Consider the following 22,195-nt stretch of genomic DNA (forward strand, 5'->3'; position numbering starts at 1 on the left):
TTGTGGAACGAGATCGGGAGGAGGGGGGGGTCAAAAAAAACGACCCGGAGAAGCCACTGCATGCTATTCCACACTGTTCACGACCCCACCCAAATCACCCGCAGCGGCTACGAAACGATACAGAGCACCGGAGGCTGCGGCGCGCGACTCCTCCTGGTGAGGGACAAGCACGTCCTCCCTGCGGCGGAGGGACGTCGCCCAACTTGGCCGCAGCGGCCTCCCATCTATAATGTACGCGCAGAGCAGGTCAAATAGCATGGCAGCGCAAATCTCACACACACACACACACACACACACACACACACACACACACACACACACACACACACACACACACACACACACAGCTGTAAACAAGGAAGAGAAAGAGGTGCTAACAGGAAAACAGCCAGGGCAGAGGAAAGTAAATCAGACGTTAGCGTCTACGCGCGTGTCGGTGGTTTTGATGCGTCCGTGGAACGGATCTGATAAGCGGACACGCGCCGTCTGCAGGGGTGTTGCGTGGAATCGGAAGAACAACGGCGGGATGCAGGAAGTCCGTTTCCCGCCAAAATTAGTAACAGATTCTCCAATCAGTAGTGTACACTGAGGGGTCACGAGAGGGGGGCCCTTGACCTTTCCCTCGGCGGGCGGTCTGTGGGTTTAATCCACTGTCAGCTCCGGTCCCGTCTCCATGGTAACGAGGCGGTAGAGATGGCTGTAGAAGAGTTGAAAGGTGGTAGCAGGAGCAGTGGGGGGGCGGGAATAGTGGAACGTGGTGCTGTAGTAGCAGTCTGATGCCCGCTGGTTGAGTGCTTTGTGGGTAGGGGTGGCTCTACTGGTCTGCGTCGGCGCGGTCCGTCACCGGTTGTGGTGTTTGCGCCGCCCGGGAACGCTTGTAGAGGCGATAGCCTTTGCGGCACAGCAGGACGAACCAGTAGACCTGCGGCGCCAGGATGCAGAGGTTGCCCAGGTTGGCAGAGAGGGGCAGGTGGAAGGGCACCAAGTAGACCGGCAGGCCGTAGTGGGCGCCATACACCCAGTACATGTAGGGGAAGAGTGCAATCCGACACATGAAGAAGGTGAGTAGCACCATTCCACCGTTGACCTTATGAACCCAGGAGCTCTGCAGACCCAGCTGAGACAGGAAAAAATTTATCAGCTTCTATATGTACTTTTGTTAAAACACAATAATAAAAAAAAAAAGATATAAAAACATGCAAAAAAAACCAAACAGGCTGTTTAGAACATTTTGGCCACAAGAGGGCGCAGGTTTATAGACGGGCCCCTCCGAGCTCACAGCTCGCTGCGTTATTGGCGAGTCAGCTGGAAAAAACAAAAAGAGATGCAGAAAGAGTCTAAAAGTGTGCTCCTAAAGGCCGGGTTGCAGTTTTTGGCTTGTCTTGTTTGCACCGAATTCACTTAGGCTGGCAGAAACGGCCTTCGATATCCTGCTGACTAAAAGCATGGCTCAGTGAGGAGTGTGTGTGTGTGTGTGTGTGTGTGTGTGTGTGTGTAGGAGAGAGACTGGGTGCAACAGACTGTAACAGAGGCCATGGAAAGAATTTGTCACCTGTAGTGTGACTCTCTCATTCATAGTTAAGCATGTGTATTAGTGAGGACCCATTAAGTAATTTAAATGTACGAGAGAGAGGACGAGAGGAGTGAGTGGGGAAAAAAAAAACGGAGACCTGTGCCGAAGTGTGCGTCTCACCTGAATCAGAATCTTGCCCAGAGATACAAACGGAGTGCTGACTTCGGTGAGGAAGAGGCAGCCGATGAAGAAATCTCCCTGGTCCTTTCTGAAGAACTGAGTTCCAGAGAGAAGCATAAAATCAGATATGTTGTATACCTCATGAGACCTTTAAAATGGAAATAAAAAAAATAAAAAAAAGTGCTATATGAGATCAGAATCAGAACTGTGTTTATTGGCCAAGTATGGAATACAAGGCACATACAAGGAATTTGATCCTGGTTGATGGTGTCTCTCAAGTACAGAGTAGAAAAAAAAAATTATATCATATGGGGAATGTTTATGAAAGTCTGATTCCGTAATTCACCAAAAAGACTGCTACCAGGCTTGGAATGCATATTTCGTCAGAAAAAAGCAAGCAGATTAACTAACAGCTGTGCAAGGGCTTTTCATAATTATGCGTCATCTAAGAAAGCACCACTAGATGGAGCTGCCCGACCAAGCGGGATTTTATATCTTATATGGGATCGGTGGTTAAACACATGAAAAGGCAAAACATTTTTTTTTTAACAAAAGAAGTTCCATGACTTTTCAATGACTAAGGCAAATCCTCGTGACCTTGAGTTCTCTAAATAAAAAAAAACGTGAAGAAAATTGATACCAGAAAATTAAGACTAAACTTCTGACAACCCTGAAAATGTACAGTGTCCCCCCCTTCAAGTTTGTGCATTTACATTTACAGCATTTATCAGACGCCCTTATCCAGAGCGACTTACAATCAGTAGTTACAGGGACAGTCCCCCCCTGGAGCAACTTAGGGTTAAGTGTCTTGAACCCGGGTCTTCTGGTTCATAGGCGAGTGTTTTACCAGGGCGTCTGATAAATGCTGTAAAAGTAGGTATAGAGAGGTATATGACTGACGAAGCCTGGTAGATACACTGGCTGTGTCCACCGCAAGAACCACGCCCAATTAATATACAGACACAGCCTGGCCCTGCCAGCATCCGACTGCGTAACTAAACCCCGCTCCGTCTGGGCCTCAGACACACACCCGCCAAACCAACAGAGACACGAATGTACACAGACGGACGAGCGAGGTTTAGAACGGGTAGCGGCAGAGGCCCTTCATACCAACTAAATTGTAGGTTGGAGTCACTTTACAATCGAGAGCAAAATGTCCTCAGTAGGCATGTATCTACAGGTTAACATGCACGTGTGTGTGTGTGTGTGTGTGTGCACGGGCGTTATCAGCCTGCGTGAGAGGCGGGCGGGGCGTATCGGCGCAGCAACAGCTGGCGCTCACTGATCGACGCGCGCAGGGCGATAGCATCGCTGCTGACAGCGGCACAAAACGCAGAGCCAGCATTCAGGCGGTGGACGCGCGGCGAAAAGCAAACACGAGCGGCGGAAACAAAGGCCGCCGCCGGCGTCCATTCTCCTCCTCCTCCTCCTCACCAGGGTGATGGGCAGCAGCACGGTCAGCAGGGCGATGTGGTGGAGCACCAGCAGGAACTCGCGCCGCACGAACGAGTTCACCGTCCGCCAGGAGTGGCCCTTGTAGTCTTCGTGCCCTTTGACCCGGAAGCGGTAGTAGTGGCTGAGGTACATGGCGTAGATGTCATAGGCCATATAGGGTACCCCATACCAGATGACAAAGTATTTGGCAAGCCAGTGACTGGGGGAAAAAGATAAATGTACAGTTATTCAATATTTGACAGTGATTGTCACTGTGATACACAGCAGCACAGCACACGGTGCACGCAGTGAAATGTGTCCTCTGCTTATAACCCATCACCCTTGGTAGGCAGTGGGCGGCCATGACAGGCGCCCGGGGAGCAGTGTGGGGGGACGGTGCTTTGCTCAGTGGCACCTTGGTTGGATCGGGATTCGAACCGGCAACCTTCTGATTACGGGGCCGCTTCCTTAACCGCTAGGCCACCAGGAAAAGACGTTGGGAAAAAAGAAAAACGCTAAAAGAGATTTGTTCATAGTCAATCCATAATAAATAATGATGATATGCTACTTCTCTAATGCAATACTAGTAAATTTAATAATATAACTAACGAAAGTGGTGAGGTTAAACTAGAAAACTGAATTTAGTTGTTTGACTTATTCAAACTTTTCTAGTTTCCCACGGCTTTCATCACAACAACAATAAAGCGACTCTAATTCACAAAACACACACCACACACACACACACACACACACACACACACACACACACACACACACACACACACACACACACACACACACACACACACACAGTGTTTAGGAGAGCATCTTACTTTTCCTAAAATGCAGCTTCGGCCCATTTTGAAAGATTGGACCCTGCAAGTAAGCCAATAGTTGACCTTTCTGCGACCTTTCACCTTTAACACCTGTCCCACAGTCTGATCTTTCGAGTCAGACGCTCGACCAATCGAACGCGCTTGACATAGAACTTTTTGTTCCTTTCTGTGGTAGAGCCCCCCACATCCGAGAGACACTTCCTCATGGTCACGCGCTCAGCGCCAGCTTTAAGCCGCGGGGGGGATTAGCGCCGGGCTGCTGGGGGGAAAAAAACGACTGGGGCGGATTAACTTCATTACTCAATTACGCTCTCCTAGCGCAGCCTCTGCGGATCAGGCAGGTGCCGGGTCAAGCCCGGCCCCGCCCACCGAGAACCGCTGTGCGCCCGCCCCCCCCACGAAAGTGGGCCGGCCAGCGCCTGCGCGCTCGCTTCCCTGCACGCCCTGGGCCGTCTGCCAAGAGGAGGACGGGGGGGGGGACGGGGACTGGTGGTCCACCGGGAGACGCCGATTGGTGTGCTGGGGATCAGGTGACCACCTACCTGTCAGCAATCACGTTGCTTCTGCATGAGGACACCACGATAATCCCCGACACGGTGGCCATAACGGCGTGGATGGAGGACACCAGCCTGAGGGAGGGGTGGAAGGGGGACGCCAATTAGATGCAAAAATCACAGATGACATTATAACATCTGAAGAACGATGAACGGACGTCCAGGTTATGCAAAGAAAAAAAAATGGAAATGATCGAATTGCGATTGTAACACGTGGAGAGAATTAATAGGGTGCTAGTAGCCTAGTGGGTAACACACTCGCCTATGAACCAGAAGACCCGTGTTCGAGTCCCACGTACTACCATTGTGTCCCTCAGCAAGACACTTAACCCTAAGTGTCTCCAGGGGGGGACTGTCCCTGTAACTACTGATTGTAAGTCGCTCTGGATAAGGACGTCTGATAAATGCTGTAAATGTAAATTAATAAAATGCATTAGAATGATCATAACTACTGGGTGGTAGTAGCCTAGCGGGTAACACACTCGCCTACGAGCCAGAAGACCCAGGTTCAAACCCCACTTACATTTACCGGACGCCCTTATCCAGAGCGACTTACGATCAGTAGTTACAGGGACAGTCCCCCCCGTGGAGACACTCAGGGTTAAGTGTCTTGCTCAGGGACACAATGGTAGTAAGTGGGGTTTGAACCTGGGTCTTGTGGTGTGTTACCCACCAGGCCTCTACCACCCCTTACTACCATTGTGTCCCTGAGCAAGAGGGGGGGGACTGTCCCTGTCACTACTGACTGTAATTCGGCTCTGATAAATGCTGCAAATGTAAATGTAATTCATACCACCGCCACAAACAAACGTGCCGAGTGAAGCAACTTCGCTCGACACCCCGCCAGTGCTGCTGGTGTAAATACAACACGCACTTCCAATATCATTTATACTCGTTACGGCGTTTCACAACAATTCAATCGGCGCCGCTCTGACGCCATTCGATACGCGCGGTAAAAAGTCCGTCGCTGTGCGACTTCAGGCAAGTCTGGTCCCGCGTCACCCCTTACATCCGAGGAGGACGCAGGGAACCTCGGCCGACAGCAAATGGGCTGCGTGATACCGCGCGGCGTTCTACGTCCGGAACGACCGCAATCCGGATTGTCGCGGTCGAGTGGATCGCGCGTTGTGCTGTTCGGAAAGGGCATCTCCTCAAATCAACTCGGCGCGTCACAGATCTGACGTCCGGCGTCGATCCCCCCCGCCCCGTGACCGCGGCCTCGCACAACGTCGGCCATTCACGAACGCGTAAGAAGATGTGGTGGTGGTGGGGGGGGGGGTTAGGATTGGGGAAATCGGGGAAAGAGCGGATTTGGGAGCGGCACGTGACGGCGGCGCGCCGCTCGGGCCCCCTCGAGACGTGGGGCGGCCGCGGGGCCCGGCCTGAGCCGTAACCGGGGTGACGCTGCCTCGGCATGACAACCGCGGCCACGTGACCCGCCCCCACGACTCACGCCTGAGTCGGCCTGCGAGCGAGCGCCGCTCCAGTCGTCCCCCGGCACAGTGGCGTCTTTGTGCCCGGCGGAGGAGGGACACGAGGGAGGAAGAGAGGAGCGAGGGGGGGGGGGTCGTCTCTGTTGGCTCTCGTTGCCCGGTTCCCGCCCTAAGGTGGCGACGGCGGAGAGGAAGCGCTCAACCTGCCACGCCCCGCCCAGAGGCGACAGAAATCCCTCGCAGGCTTTCCGGAAAAACAAGCAGCCTATTTGGCGGCGGCCGATCGCTATCGCCTCCGCGGTGGTAGTAGCCTAGCGGGTAACACACTCGCCTATGAACCAGAAGACCCGGGTTCGAATCCCACTTACTACCATTGTGTCCCTGAGCAAGACGCTTAACCCTGAGTGTCTCCGGGGAGACTGTCCCTGTAACTACTGACTGTAAGTCGCTCTGGGCAGGGCACCCGTCATGGCCGCCCGCTGCTCACCAAGGGTGACGGTTAAAGGCAGAGGACGCGTTTCGTTGTGTCACCGCGCGCTGTGCTGCGGCGTCTCACAATGACAATCGCTGCACTTTTTGTGTTTTTTGAAGAGCGGCGTCTCTCGCCGTCTTAACTCGAGGTCGTCAGGGAGAACAGGCGCTGGGGGACGGCCGTGCATCGCTCCTGTAACGAGACGCGTCCAGGAGAGACATCTAGGTTAGTGGGTCAGCGGCGCCTCGAGAAGGCCCTTCGTAACCGGCCACGTTTAATAGCGGCCCGCTCATCGGCTCTAGACCTCCGGAACGCTGGAGCGGCCCGGAAAGAGCCGCGATTATTGGCCGGAGGAAACGTCACCCCGGGAGACCACAAGGGCTCCCCGAAGATCAGGTTCCGCAGCACGGCTGCTCTAGGAACTTCGGCGGGGATCGACGGCGCCCTGCGCGGGTTACGGGCGGCGAGCCGTGGGCCAACGCGCTTCCGTTACGAGCGCGAGGTTTTCTGCTGGCCAAGCAGGCGGGGCTTATTAATAAGAATTAAAAGTGATTAAAGCCGCTCGGTCAGGTGCACAGCTGAGCAGCCCAATCCGCCCTCTACGACCCCGAAGGTCACGACCCCATACGGACCACAGCAACGCTTCTGTTTTAGATTTTACATTTACAGCATTTACCAGGCGCCCTTATATAGAGCAACTTACACTCAGTAGTTACAGGGACAGTCCCTGGGTTAAGTGTCCTGCTCAGGGACACAATGGTAGTAAGTGGGGTTCGAACCCGGGTCTTCTGGTTCATAGTATGCTACCCCACTAGGCCACTAGCACCCTGACATTTTATTCGGCAAAAAAAAACAAAAAACAAAACGCCAATAAGCATCGAACACGCGGCAAATTAAGACGAGAAAAATGCGAGGCAGCCTCGCTGCGTTAAAAAAAAAAAAAAAAAAAGAACCGGCACGAAACCGTCCCAAGGTCGGCGTCCCCGCGAACCGGTAGCACAACACGCGCCCCTCGAACGTGACGCGACGCGACGTTTACGTAAACGCGACGTAAACGCGACGTAAGCGCAACGGGCCCCCGCCGGTTAATTTGGCGATTTACTTATATATATATATATATATATATATTATTATTATCTATAAATACACGGCGCGGTTACGTTAACAGAGCGCGCGAATAAAGAGGCATGATTAATAATAATGATGATGGTGATGATGATGGTGGTGGTAATAAGGAGAACGTCCGGCACCCACCTCTCGCTGACCAGCACCACGTCGGCATCGCTCCAGCGGGCGAAGGCGCAGGGCAGAAGTTTGCGGAGGCAGAGGAACAGACCGGGGAAAAGTACGGCGCCGCACGCCAGCGCGTCCAACATCCTCGCACCGCGCGTCCCGCTGCGAAGTCGCCCTCGAGGCGGCGGCGGATTTGGTTGATTTTTTTTTTTTTTTTACCGCGTTTTAAATCTTTAATCGCCGCGATTCGGACGCCGCCGCCGCCGCGCCGGGCCGCCTCCTCCTCCTCCTCCTCCTGCGGGCGAGATCGCGGGAGCCGCCGCTTTTCGACCCCCCCGGAACCAAAATGGAAAAAGAAAAAACGAGGCAGCGGGCGCCGGGGCGACCAACTTTATCCTCACGGGATTACGGAGCGGCGGCGCGGCGCGGCCCGCAGAAAAAGCCGCCGCGCATCGCGCTAAAAACGCTACGCGCTACGCGGCCGAGCGGCGGGGCGGGACGGGGCGGCCGAGCGGGGTCCGCCGTCGAGCCGGAGCGTTTCCTTCTGCCCGGGAGAAGCCTTCCCAGCAGGCATTCCCAATATCGCGTGAAAAGCGACACGACCGTCCCTCCGTCCGTCCGTCAGTCCCTCCGTCCCTCAGGCCGGCCGGCGCGGGAGCAGCGCCACCTGGCGGCCGGGGCCTGCGCCTGCCTATTTAAAAAAAAACACGGCCCGCCGCCTCGGCCGCGACGGTGTCCGGTTACGCGGCGCTGCGGGGCGCGGAGAGAGCGGTCCGGCACCCGGCGGCTGGTCGGGGTCCCGGCTCTCTCTGTTCTAAATAATACTTTTTAATACGGAGCGTAACAAAGCAATAACAAACACCACGGCAGTTGTATCCTGTACGTCTATCATACTCCATATTCTTTTTATATGGACCTATAGTACCCGCAGTGAGAAGAATTTGTTTCAAAAGGCTGGATTTGTAAATGGATGCTCAATTATGAACGGGCCATAAAAGTTTGTGTTAATGACCAACATTCGGCCATTTCTTCTGTAGGGGCTGCCTCTCTGTGATTGGTCGGGACGTGCAGTGGCACGGCGTGGCTCGCTGAGTGGTCGAGAGCCAATGGTGTGACACCCCACCCCAACCCCCAGGGCTCCATACAGGCACCTCATTGTTCGCCTCATGCCGGAGAATGAACACCCAAGCCCGTCTCAGTTTACTGCCCAGAGTTGTCCACCTTGCGTGGGATGGCGTCCAGGCCGCCTGTTAAATGGAACGGCCACACTGTCATCATATCTACAACTTCTCTTTCTGTACTGTTTGTCACATTTTACATTTACGGCATTTACCAGATGCCCTTATCCAGAGTGACTTACAATCAGTAGTTACAGGGACAGTCCCCCCTGGACACACTTGCTCAGGGACACTATGGTAGTAAGCGGGATTTGAACCATGCGCTCTTAAGTTTACACGCCGATGTTCAAATGTGGACTAATAATGTTGGATAGGCTGCACTGGGGGGTGACACCTGGTATTAGCTGCCTTTTGCTAGGCCTCCTGCTTGGCCTCCTGCTTGGCCCTGCTGCAGTTCCACACTTGGCCACAGATTTACGTGGGTAAGCGAGGGGCGCTGTGGAGCAGAGAAACCCTCCCCTCTGGGGAAATTAACCAAGGAGGTGAACAGATGACACACATGGTTGTTGGTGCGCTGCTCCACCCGTCCATACTTCTCTTAACCCTTTAATGCCGTGCATATCATATTTCAGACATGCAATTCTGAGACGCATTACATTACCATGAGATATAAACTACAGCAATTCTCACATATAATGGGAGAGTAAGTGGTGAAGTGAAAGTGAACTGTGTCCTCTGCATTTAACCCGTCCCTGAGGGAGCAGTGGACAGCCATGAAAGGTGGCCGGGAAGCAGTGTGTGGCAGGACAGTGCTTTGCTCAGTGGCACCTTGGCAGTTCAGGATTCAAACCTTCTGATTACGGGTCTGCTGGCTTACCCGCTAGGCCACCACACGGTAAATCCCTAAATGGTCCCTAAATTTTTATATGATATACATTGTCTTCAATAGTCCACAATACAGTGTTTTGATGAATCACACAATTTACAGATTGAAAAGTGATATTTACAGCAAGTAATTAGATTTATATATGCACGATGGCTAATTTAGGAACTGAGCCCCAATGTAGAGCATGATGATGTTTGCCCGAAGTATCAAATACATTTACATTTACAGCATTTATCAGATGCCCTTATCCAGAGCGACTTACAATCAGTAGTTACAGGGACAGTCCCCCCTGGAGCAATTAAGGGGTTAAGTGTCTTGCTCAGGGACACAATGGTTGTAAGTGGGATTTGAACCTGGGTCTTCTGGTTCCTATGCAAGTGTTTTAAGCGCTAGGCTACTACCACCCTAAATACGATACAAACAAAACAGACTTGCAAATTATTTTGTTATTTCTTTTTACTTTTAGGGCCTAATAAAGAATGAGATTCAAGAGAATTTTCTGTCCATTATTTCTTGGTTCAGGCATTAAGGAGTTAATGACAGTTTTGCAACCTGGTCTGACTTTGGCTCAGAACACAATATCTGCTTTTGGATAATGGAGCAGCCGTGGACGGTAAAGTGACTATCTAAAAGTGTAAAACACAAATTGTGTGTGGTGATTCTGTGAGTGAACACGTACAAGGAATTTGACTGCAGTTGAACAATACAAACCAACAATATGTAAGAGGACAATGAACTGGAGCAACATATTATACAGTAATGTACAAATAAAGAGTATAAATGAACAATACTAGAAAATATCTTCTTTTAAGCTAGCTTTTTTCTATAAACCATATTTAAAATACCTCTCTGACTCAAGGACTGCACCTAATTTTGTTGTACTTGTTACAACGACAATAAAGATATTCTGATTCTAAAGAAAGTGTAAAGAAGGTGCGTCCAAAGATTGCGTCCTCATTTTATTCCAGCTACCTGCTCACCCATCATAAGTATCCTGAAATCGAATTAATGGTGCGCATGTGTATGGAGGAAGTGATGTAATGTGTGCGACCAGATGGGAGATACAGAAATACTGCATAAAAATAATAACATGGTTAACGAGAGGAAATCACGTAATCTTGTGAGTGAGTTTAAAATCTTAATTGAGTTTTAAAGTGACATTGACTGATTTTGTTTATTATTTCTGTAAAATCTGGTTAGTTAATAATGAGATGATAAGAGATGAAGGTGCCTGAGTAATACTCGTCACCGTACCTTGATTGACCGCAATGGGGGGGAACAACATGCAGTTGTGGTCTTAATTTCTCATCATAATTGGCGGGGTGGACCTTGTGCGGTGAGAACATTGCTCTCTGGCTCAGGACTTTCCATCTGCTCATCAAATTTGCAGCTACTGACTGTATATCACAGCACTAAAAGCAGCGCCAGTGGCTTTACATCAGCAAATCACAAATAATGTCAGTCCCATTCAGCTCTACTGAGCTGGGCGCCTTTCCGAGCCACCACAAACGGAATTAAACAAGTCCGAAGGATTCCTGGAAAGTGACATTTTATTAAAGACGCGCAAAAACCACTCAGCAGGTCTGGTAAAAAGAAGCCGGAAAGGCAATCCATGGAGCTTGTGTCTGTGCTTAATGTGTCGCGAGTGAGGCCGTGGCACTCAGGTTTCCTAGGTTACCGCACAGCCACTCGTGCAGAGTGGCCTTCACGTGCCAAAGTCCAGCCGGAGACGGAGCCGCAGCGACAGGTAACCGAACATCACCGCCTCCCGCGTCACCCCGACCGAGCAGCGCATCAAATATTTATCCCGCACTGAACAGCTGCCTTCTGCCACAGGATCCCAATTTAATCCGGCACAGCTCCGATAAACCCTACCAGCCCGGGGGAGACAGAGACAAGGCAGCTACCGACCGGCGTTCCGTACCCCGAGGATGATCATCAGAACCATGCGCTCCTAAATCAAGTTGACATCTACACACAGCCACAGATTCATATGCAAATCATCAGAATATTGACCCTCCCTGGTTATTGCACATTCGTGCAGGTTAAACTGAAGAATTTTTCTCAGACTGAGTTGCTTTTTTATTTCACGTCAGACATTTACATTATCCAGAGTGACTTACAATCAGTAGTTACAGGGACAGTCCCCCCCTGGAGACACTCAGGGTTAAGGGTCTTGCTCAGGGACACAATGGTAGTAAGTGGGATTCGAACCTGGGTCTTCTGGTTCATAGGCGAGTGAGTTACCCACCAGGCCACCACCACCAGACAGTGTCTCAAATTCCCATAAATGCGCCGTAGGGGTTTGGAAGTGACATTCTCAACAGTGCACATCTCTGACCGACACCGGCCCCCGGCACAGTCACCGGAGTCGCTTGGCGAGAGAATTCGATCCTTCCCTCACACAAACCGGGCTCCTCTCGGACAGATCATCTGTCTCATCCAGGAAACCCAATCTACAGAGAGTCACCGAAAATACAACACGGGGCAGATAGCACGAAACACACACACACACAAGCCAGTGGATGCGTCACATTTTCATAATGAAAAGTGGCAGTGATTTACACCTTATTAACCAGCCAGAATCGCAACACACGCTTAGATATTTCATTTCACTTTATCAGCACAGACACCGCGACAGGCCGCGAGGGAACGATTGGCAATAGGCACAAACGCCCGCTCTTCCTCACAAAGGTCACAGCGGGATGATCCCTCTCCGAGATGCTCAGGCATCCGAGTAAAGCGTCTGCTAATCACCACCCCCATTGACAGCTTCCCCTTCTGCCTGTACACACACACACACACACACACACACACACTAATGAGATCAGTGACTTAGCCACCAACACGAGAGATGCTGTGGATTCTGATAGAGGAAACAAAGGATGAGAGATAAAAAAAAAGAGAAAAAAGGGAAGATTAGAGAGACGAGAGCGGCTGTCCAATCAGGAAAAAGGCCGTTATATTTAAAGATTCATGCACATTGCAAATCAACAATCGAGTTTGCGTCATTAAGATAAAAGTGAATTGAAACTTTGTACGGTACAGGTTTACGACAGCGAAGTTGAAGTTGGAGTAGCGGCATCTTTAGGGAATTTGCTGTGCCACAGCGCCACCTTGTGTTGAACCTTCTCTAGACCTTTACTGTACAGAGCAGTCTCTGAGAGCCACTGCTCATAAAACTAAAATCTACATTCCACCCGAATGAAAAAGTGTGCGTTCTACAGTTAAGCTGTTAGCTGTTACCAACATCATTCACCACGACACAATTGTTTGGGAACTATGAACACATATGAAGGTTATGATACATGATAAATGATGTACAGCATGCCCAATATGGCTTTCTAACGCCCGGAGCTGGTTCCAAACTGAGGATGTCTAACTCCCATGGTACAACACTGGAGAGATCCCAAAAGAGACACTGGGGGAAACTTATATTTATATGTGGTGCAATGGTGGCCTAGCGTTTATCAGACGCCCTAATCCAGAGCGACTTACAATCAGTAGTTACAGGGACAGCCCCCCTCCTGGAGACACTCAGGGTTAAATGTCTTGCTCAGTAGTAAGTGGGGTTTGAACACGGGACTTCGCGATCTTCCGATTCATAGAAGTCTACCGCACCATCACACATGGAAGACCTGGAGTGGTATGCATGAGAGGAGTGATCCAACGTTCCACAAGAAACTCATTTAGGCTGTAGAGACCACTTAAGGGGCAGTGGTGGCCTAGCAAGTAAAGAAGCGGACTCGTAATCGGAAGGTTGCAGATTCAAATCCCGAACAGCCAAGGTGCCACTGACGTCCCCTTGATGAAGGTACCGTCCCCACACACTGCTCCTCGAGTGCCTTTCATGGCTGCCCACTGCTCACTAAGGGTGATGCAGGGTTAAATGCAGAGGACAGATTTTGTGTTCAGCATGTGCTCTAGTGTCACAATCACTTCCCTTTTTCCCATTTAATACTTTATGTTTCATTTGGTCCTCGATGGTTTTCTGTGTCAGTACACATATTGTCATAATTTTATAGAAGTCTATGTCAGTAGTGCAGGCGCACGACTGCAGAAAAGTTATCTTCCAGGCTTCCACAGCTTAATAATTCACAGAATCAGAGTGATTATTATGTTAAAGAGCCACACATCAAAAAGACTACAAGATTGTTGAAATTGGTTCATTTATTCTTTTGTGTTGACGTACAACCTTGGGTTTTCAAGTCAGGAGGGTTGATACCTTCAGGAGTGACTCGTCGTAGGATCATGAAACATTTCATTAAAAAACAAAAAAAAACATTCACTTCATTGGTAAATGGGTCCCAGACACAAACCAGTCGGGACTTTCACACGTGGGGGTGCAGGGTAGTCACAGGCCTCGACACATTCTTCGTTCTGCAGGACCCTGGTACGGACAAGCTGGGTGATAAAGACTACATTCCCCATGATCCCACGTCCAGTACCCACCACCGGCCACCAGGGGGAGACACACGTCAGGCTGAATAGCCACAGCCAGGGTTTGTAAAGTTTGCTACAGTCGGCAGCATTAAATAACGTAAATAAATAAACATTAGGAAGGAAAGAGGTGATCTGCTGCTGTTGTAGCCACAAGTTACAAAAAGGTCACTGATGTGGCCTTTAAAAAAAAAAAAAGCATCGTCTGCACAGTGCATAGAGTTAGACAACATCAGCATACACACACACACACGCACACACACACTACCCTGCTCATTCATGAGAGATCCACTCTCTCACGTGTCCCAGATGAGGGTTGGAACCCTCCCCACTCCACGGTGAGGGAACCTCCCCCTCGCGGAGTACAAGATTAGGTGCCCCAGTCATCGCGACCTGCAGCAGTTCTGGACGTCCAGGCCGTGGACTCGGGTCTCTAGGCCGTACTTTAGTCCCGACCTCGGGCTCGTGTGGCCCAATGGACTGTGGCTCGGTCTGCGAGTCCGGTACCGCCGAACTGTCACACAGGAAGTCCTGGCGCTGGGCTGGGGCGGAGTCACATGCGCGAAGAAGTTGCGAGCTCGTAGAACAGTACGTACGCGTCACTGCTGCGGACCTGGCTGGAAGACATTGGACTCACCCTGCACAGAGAGACAAAAAAATGTTAAGCCGAGGATCTTAAAAATGTATTTCTTGAATGTGTAATTTCATTCTAGCAGCTTCTTGCCATCTCCTCGTTAGTATAGTGGTTAGGGTTAGCGGGAGACCGGGGTTCGATTCCCTGATGGGGAGGCGATGTTCTTGTGTTTGGGCCAGTGGTGGCCTAGCGGTTAAGGAAGCGGCCCCCGTAATCGAATCCCGATCCACCAAGGTGCCACCGAGGTGCCACTGAGCAAAGCACCGTCCCCACACACTGCTCCCCGGGCGCCTGTCATGGCTGCCCACTGCTCACTCAGGGTGATGGGTTAAATGCAGAGGACAAATTTCACTGTGTGCACCGTGTGCTGTGCATCACATGTCACATTCCCTTCACTTTCACAAATTCATGCTAGTGACCGGTCACAGTTGTGTCTGTTTTTGGGCACGACCGCAGAGGACACGCATGTTATGGTATTTCACTGGTGCGTGCCTGTTGTACAGACCTTGGGGATGGGCAGGGAGAGATCCCAAAATCCCAAAAGTGCCATTATTATAAACTGCGTTATCATCTTTTGCTGTTGGCCGGATCACATGATGCGTGGATTCTTCCGGATTGATGGAAACGCCCTCTATTTAGTTCGCTCGTACTACCATCAGCAAGACGTTGTAGCATGACAGCATGCCTCTGTGGTTTCGGGCCGTACCGGGAGTCGTTGTAGGAATACCACTCGCCCAGGGCAGGATTGCGGCAGTACGCGGTGTAGTGGCCGCCCAGCGTTGTGCCTGAGTGATTGGACACTGCATACAGGCTGTAGACCGCGTTCGCTGCCGAGAGAAAAACAGAGTTCCCGCCTGAATCGGCCCATCTGTCTGCATTCATTTGGATTTACATTTACATTTAGAGCATTTACCAGACGCCCTTATCCAGAGCGACTTACAATCAGTAGTTACAGGGACAGTCCCCCCCTGGAGCAACTTAGGGTTAAGTGTCTTGCTCAGGGACACAATGGTAGTAAGTGGGATTTGAACCCGGGTCTTCTGGTTCATAAGCAAGTGTGTTACCCACTAGGCTACTACCACCCCGATCTATAATTAAGTGGAACGTATCACAATAATATTGTAGCAAAATATCTTTTTCTCATATGATGTTTCTCATATGATGATGATGTTTCCTATCCATTTCATATATTCTTTCATTGCAACATAATTGGAAGTGTGGCTGAAAAAAAGACTCGATGGAGACACTCACTGCAGTTCTCAGAGGCAAATTCCCTGAGGTCCAGCTCTTTCAGAGGGAAAGTTGACAAAGGTGGAGAGCTTGGTGGTTCTGACCCGAGCCGCGTCCGAGAACCGCTTCAGGTCTGATGCAGAGGCTCGGTCAAGGACAACGCGCTAGGACACAACGGCTGCGACTCAGCTGACGCGGGGAAGTTCGGGGGGGGGCGGGGGGCGGGGCATGTGGCAGAGGAAAGGATACGGAGCACCAGGATTTTAGGGAACTTCTGGATGGTGAACTTCTTCGTGCATTTCCGCCTGGATTTACACTTCTGGCACGTCTGATGGAGAGAGAAGGTCAGTCAGGGCCAACTGAAGAAATTATCCATAAACATACACAACACGACACTAGTTCTTGTGTCCATATGGATTTTTATGAGGACACTGCTTCAATCGATCACTTTGGGGAAAATATTTCATGGACGACACCAAAAATGTCAACATGCTTTAACTGTAAAAGGTCAAACAATGTCAGAAAAACACAATTGATCATGACAATTAATCTGAAAAGAAAACACACACACACCGGTTTCTCATCTCCGTCCAGCACGTCCTCTTTGGTGAAAAGGCGGATGCAATCGATCAGACTGACCTCTCCTGAGCTCTTCTGTAGACAGAGCAGGACAGACATCAGACACACACACACACACACACACATTACGCATGCTTTTGTGTGTGTCCATTTCATGCTAGAGCGGGACTCGTGTTAGTGACCGGTCACAGTTACGGCGTTTTGCCGGTGCGTGCCTGTTGTACAGACCTTGGGGATGGGCAGGGAGAGATCCCAGAACGGATCGAACACCGTAGAGCAGAAGCCACACTCGTTGCAAGTGAGCGAACTCTTCAGCTGCCCCACAAACAGATCTACAAACACACACACACACACACACACACACACACGCACGCAAAAAAGAAACAGAGAGAAGAGGGAGGGGTCAGACTCGGAAGCCGCCACGCCCGTAATCGCCAGCGTCGATCAGCTCAGCTGCTCACCCACGACTTTGCTGTCTTCCCTCTCGATGTACCTGCTCCACATCCTCTTCCCCTTCTCGTCATCCCTGTGGGCGGGAGGGCGGCCGTTACCTCGCGTTACAGCGCCGCGCCAGGCCTTTCGCTCCGGCCGCTCTACTCACGGGAGGTGGTCCAGGTCCTCCGCCGGGCCCCGCGGCCGCACCGTCACCCGGTTCACCTCGTTGTGAAGGCCGTCCAGCAGGAAGCGCAGGAACTCCTGAGCGTCCTGCTGACTGTCGCGGGGACAGACGGGGAGGAAGAGGAGCGATGAGTAACCAATGTTCTTGCTGGGGTTGATTACTCGCTGCGCATATGGATTCTAAATCCGGCCAATCGATTCATTTTCAAGCGCCCCACTGATGAAAAGACAACGTGCGATTTGCTGTCGGGGAGCTTTCCACCTACTTGTAGCCCATGAAGCGCGGCGCGTACTTCTGGATCTGGGTTTTGAAGTCAGACGGGCTGATGGCCTCATTACTCGCAGACGTCCACAGGGTCTGGGTGAGCTTGGCGAACTCTGCGGCGAGAGGAAGGAGGAGAGGGCGCGTGGGAATGGAGGTTTTTAGGTAAAAAGCCAGCGGGCGCCTCGGGCCGGTTCCTCACCCTCCATGAGCGCGGCCTTGGCCCTGCAGTTGCCGCCGAGGTCGCCGCGGTGGCAGTTGCGAAGGCAGTAGTCTCTCAGGTCGTGCGTGTTGCTCAGACACTGCAGAATGGAGTTCATGAAACACTGGGGGGACAAAATGGAACGTCACGGTCGCATCACCAACCGCGCTCGCGTGCCACCGTTAATGTGGGCAAAATCTTAATGCTTTACAACAGTTTGGGAATCTCCTCCCACCTAATCCAACAAAACTTTATTTTTTTCTCCCTAAATATTTCCGAAAATGCCACAATCGGATTCGCAAAGCTCCAGACCAAAGATGAAGCCACCACAACATTCTTCACTTGTTTCTCAATTGATAGGCTTGTGTATGTGTAATAATAATAATAATAATAATACATTTACAGCATTTACAGCTTCCAGAGCGACTCACAATCAGTAGCTACAGGGACAGTCCCCCCCCTGGAGACACTCAGGGTTAAGTGTCTTGCTCAGGGACACGATGGTAGTACGTGGGAACCTGGGTCTTCTGGTTCTTAGGCGAGTGTGTTACCCGCTAGGCTACTACAATAATACTAAATCAGGAAGGGATCAACAGTGACTGATTTGATTGATCTGATCAAGTAATCAGCAGCTGATCATGTGTTGCTGTTACATTTTGAACTATTAAAAGCACATGAAGTGGACTTTTTTTGACACGGTTTTTTTGACATTTCTTACAGAGCTGTGTGTGTGTGTGTGTGTGTGTGCGTGTACTCACAGTGTTGCCAAGGTTCCTCAGCCCAACGAGACCCTGAGCATTCTTGGAATTCTGTTGGGAAAAACACAGGAAAAAGGAGTAAAATTCCTGGCACGGCAGCCGACCTGTTTACATTCCCGGGAGCTCGGTGTGGGTGTGAGGAGGGCGCCCGTGAGAACGAGGCCGAGGGAGCGAGCAAATCTCAGCCCCGTTCCGGGGACTCGGATATCCGCGCCGCCGCACAAAGGCCCCGCGTTCCGCGGCCTATTGTGGCCGCGGCGTGAGTTTCACGTTCTACCGGTGGCTCCGGATCACGTGACCGCGCACAGCAGGCACCACACCTGACACCCAGTACAGAAACACCCAGCGTGCGATGTATAGCAATAGCAATATGCTTCACGCCACATCTCCTCGCCGTCCCATTGGCTGAGGCTTAACACACACAAACCTGGTTCAGATGACAGTATTTGGAGCGAAAACACACACACACACACACACACACACACACACGTAATAAGAAAAGGGCAACACCGTGATTTAAAGCTGAAGCCTAATTCTGCAGATGACCTGGTTAATGAGAAGCCACCGGTCCATATGGGGCCAGATCCAAAGATTACCCCCCCCATCCCGGCCCAGAGAGGAGGCGCGGGCGGCGCTTCCCGTGAGCGGAGTCAAAATTTAACGCCGGGACGGTGCCGAAAGCCGCGCCGCTCCGCTGCCTCTGCTGACGGCCGCTCCTCCGGACTCAGGCGACGAAGGTCCAGAGGTCGCCGGGCCGGATGGGACAGCACCCGATTACATCATCGTGGGTCTTCCGCTAGAACGCGAGAGATGCTGCGGTCAGTCCGCGTGGTGCTGCAGGGGGCGGTGGTGGCCCAGCGGTTTAGGAAGCGGCCCCGTAATCAGAAGGTTGACGGTTCGAATCCCGATCCGCCACTGAACCAAAGCACCGTCCCCACACACACCGCTCCCCGGGCGCCTGTCATGGCTGCCCACTGCTCACTCAGGGTGATGGGCTAAATGCAGAGGACAAATTTCACTGTGTGCACCGTGTGCTGTGCTGCAGTGTATCACAATCACTTCACTTTAGGAGAAACTCTTCACGCCTTGTTGCAAGCGACACCCACGGCAGCAACGGCTGGAGGGGACGCGCTCTGCAGGACGCCGGGCCCTGATTGGCCGAGGGGAAGTGGCTGTCGTCACCAGGTACCTCTGTGGCGGGCCGGCAGCTAATTGGCTGGCACGGGATGAAAGAAGCAGAGAGGGGAGAACAGCGTGTCCTAACCTTTCCTTCAGCCACTGGACCAGCACCAAACGGGCACAGAGTCCCCCGCCGACCACCGGCCTGCCGGTCACACGCCCCGACACCCTTCAAGGCACATTCCTGACATCAAGAGACAACTCATCTAACACAAGCGCGCAGATAAAATGTCCCGATCGCTATCAGGAGCCAAGGTTAGCGTGGTCATTAAGGTCGTCAGCTATCTGTGGAACGCTCCCACAGCAGCTCTTCGAAGCTGAGCGTTGCATGGCGGTGCTGTGATAAGGCGCATTCTTACAGACTCTTATCTGGTTGGGTTACGCAACCCTGGACGTTTCGCCGAACTCTTCGTGTATTTCGCACTTGCAGGAGAAACGCGGGCGGCCTGTTGCACCTCACGGTCAGATGACGAGAGGCGTCCTGGTCCTCACTGTGCTCGTTCCATGTCATGACGCGTCGCTTCGAGGGGACGCGATCGTGGGTCGGGACGCTTGGGCTGACGTTAATCACGTGACCGCGTGAACTTAAGGCAGCGTCGGTGGCGCCAAGATGGAACTCTTAACGGGAGCGAGAATCGGAACAAAAAAGGGACAAATGAGCGCTGTTACGCAACGGCGACGGGACGCGTAACGCAAGGTCAGATTTGTGGCACGCGGCGTCACGCAGCCGGACGCGAGGTCCCGTCGAGACACGCGTTACGTAAGCGAAGCGCCCCGCAACTCACCTTCGCCTGGTTGATCAAGAGGCCCACGAAGGTGGAGACCAGCATGGAGCGCGAAATCGGCGGGCTCTTCCTGCGCAGGTCCGCCTTGTGGTGGAAGGGGAAGGCGGCGGCCGGCGGCTCCTCCGGGACGGTGACCGTGTAGGACTGTCGCATGCTGGGCATGGCGACGGCGCGGGGGCGAAAGTCCCTCTCGTGGGTGTCAGCCTCCCCGGGCGGTCACTTCTCAGCCCTTTGCCCTTGAGCGCGGCAGCGGCTGACCGCCGGTCGGGATGGAGAGCAGCGCGACGCTTCGATAATAACGGAACGAACAACTTATTATTAATAATAATAATAATAATCCAGACGCGCGCAAGAGTCGCGGCGTTATTACGCAGCGCCTGCGTGCGTGCGTGCGTCCCCCGGTGCTGGACGGACCGGGCTGCTGCGCGTCGGGCGCGATGTGAATGGACCGGGAAGCCGGGCTCCGAGTCGGTTTTAGCGCACCGCGGACACGCCCCCTTCCACCCCTGCCCGCCGCTCGCGCGGCGCTGACGTCACGACGCGCCTGGAGCGGTGCACGTCAGACGGCAGAGGACGGGACCTTCGCACATTCACCTCCAAGGAGTGGGGGGACTCCACAGCGGCCGAGAGATTTAAATCATACCTGCATTCAAATAAATAATAAAAAAAGGTTTTACGTCAAATTCAGTCGACGTGTGTTGCTCATGGACACAATGGTGCGTTTTTCACGGCTTATGACCAAAGACGGGATAATAAGTTGAGATGGCAATTTATACAGCCCTCTACTGATACTGGTTATCAGAATGCATTATCAGAATGGTGAGTGTTTTTCGAGCATGCTGCTGGACTGAGAAAAGGTCAAACAAGAAGAGGACGTTTCAAGTCAAAATTGGTCAAAGCGAGCGGCCTGTAAGGGGTTTTTAAAAAGGTCCCTTGCTGACAGTCGGTGTCATTGACCACAAATCCGCTACCACGCATCTGAGGAACTGTTGGCATGCAGAGCAGAACATAAACGGCCAAACGTTTCTCTCCGGCAGTGTCGATTAAAGACCTGTCCACACAACGAGTGTTTTTCTCTAAAACGGTAAAATCCCTGTCCGATCTGGCTATGCATTTGTGAAGGTTCTCAGCCGTCCAGGTCATGTTTATCTCTAAAGAGGTTATTTCGTTGGCAACTGGACTTGTTATGGATCCTCGACCTTCCATTCCAGACTTGAGAAAGGATTTCTTGTAGCTGCCGCGGCACGACCACAAAGCCGAGACTTGAGAAAGCCTTCTGGAATGGAAGGGCGAAAGGTGGTCAAGGATCCATAACAAGTCCAATTGCCAGTGAAACAACCTCTGTTCAGATATCCGATCTGGCCCTGCATCCACTCGGAAATGGCGTTTCAGGGGCCCCAGATCAGTTCCAGTGAATTTCTTTCGTTTCCGTGTGGACGGCAAAGTGGATTTTTGCGAAAACGCTGGCGTATTAGTGAAGATTTGACATCAACGCTGACTCAACTCAGCTATATAAAGTAAAACACCGGTGCGTTTTAGTTATGGCCGCCCCGCGTCGCATGTCCTACATACAACAATGGCGGATAACACGCTAAAAGAAATCCACATTTGTAATGAAAAGGCTGGAGAACAACGACGTGTTTAACTCACCGCAGAGGAGGACCACAGGTACAGCGCCACCTACAGGCCACAACAACGCTCGGCGTGGCGCTCTCTCAGCGCTCTCGTGCGAACGGGGCTTAGTCTGGACCACGGCGAGCAGAACCGTGACGCCGTGGGCAGAATAGAAATGCCATTGGCATAGAATGGGATGGCGGTGGCGCATGGAGTGTGACACACACCGGGCCCC

The 22,195-nt window shown here is 51.9% G+C and overlaps 1 protein-coding gene and 1 pseudogene across 1 annotated transcript; both read right to left on the reverse strand.

Moving 5' to 3' along the window:
* Positions 1-29: 29 nt before the first annotated feature.
* LOC114792460 (protein FAM57B-like) lies at positions 30-8,296 on the reverse strand. The gene is made up of 5 exons (XM_028983604.1): positions 7,677-8,296; positions 4,506-4,592; positions 3,128-3,347; positions 1,694-1,789; positions 30-1,117 (listed from the first exon to the last, which is right to left on the reverse strand). Exons 1-5 carry the CDS (start codon positions 7,796-7,798, stop codon positions 815-817), a joined length of 828 nt encoding a protein of 275 aa, XP_028839437.1. The 5' UTR covers positions 7,799-8,296; the 3' UTR covers positions 30-814.
* A 6,266-nt stretch (positions 8,297-14,562) lies between these two features.
* On the reverse strand, positions 14,563-21,608 carry LOC114791797 (ubiquitin carboxyl-terminal hydrolase 2-like; annotated as a pseudogene).
* Between the last annotated feature and the right edge of the window lie 587 nt (positions 21,609-22,195).

The sequence above is a fragment of the Denticeps clupeoides genome, chromosome 6, assembly GCF_900700375.1.
Source record: "Denticeps clupeoides chromosome 6, fDenClu1.1, whole genome shotgun sequence".
NCBI lineage: Eukaryota > Metazoa > Chordata > Actinopteri > Clupeiformes > Denticipitidae > Denticeps > Denticeps clupeoides.

Bases quoted from the DNA above. Each gene is read 5' to 3' on its own strand.
- LOC114792460 (XM_028983604.1), bottom strand. From the start codon at position 7,798: ATGTTGGACGCGCTGGCGTGCGGCGCCGTACTTTTCCCCGGTCTGTTC. The intron at 4,593-7,676 runs GTGGGTGCCGGA...CCCCTCCCTCAG, and splicing joins GTGGTGCTGGTCAGCGAGAG to GCTGGTGTCCTCCATCCACG. The intron at 3,348-4,505 runs GTAGGTGGTCAC...TTTTTCCCCCAG, and splicing joins AGCAACGTGATTGCTGACAG to TCACTGGCTTGCCAAATACT.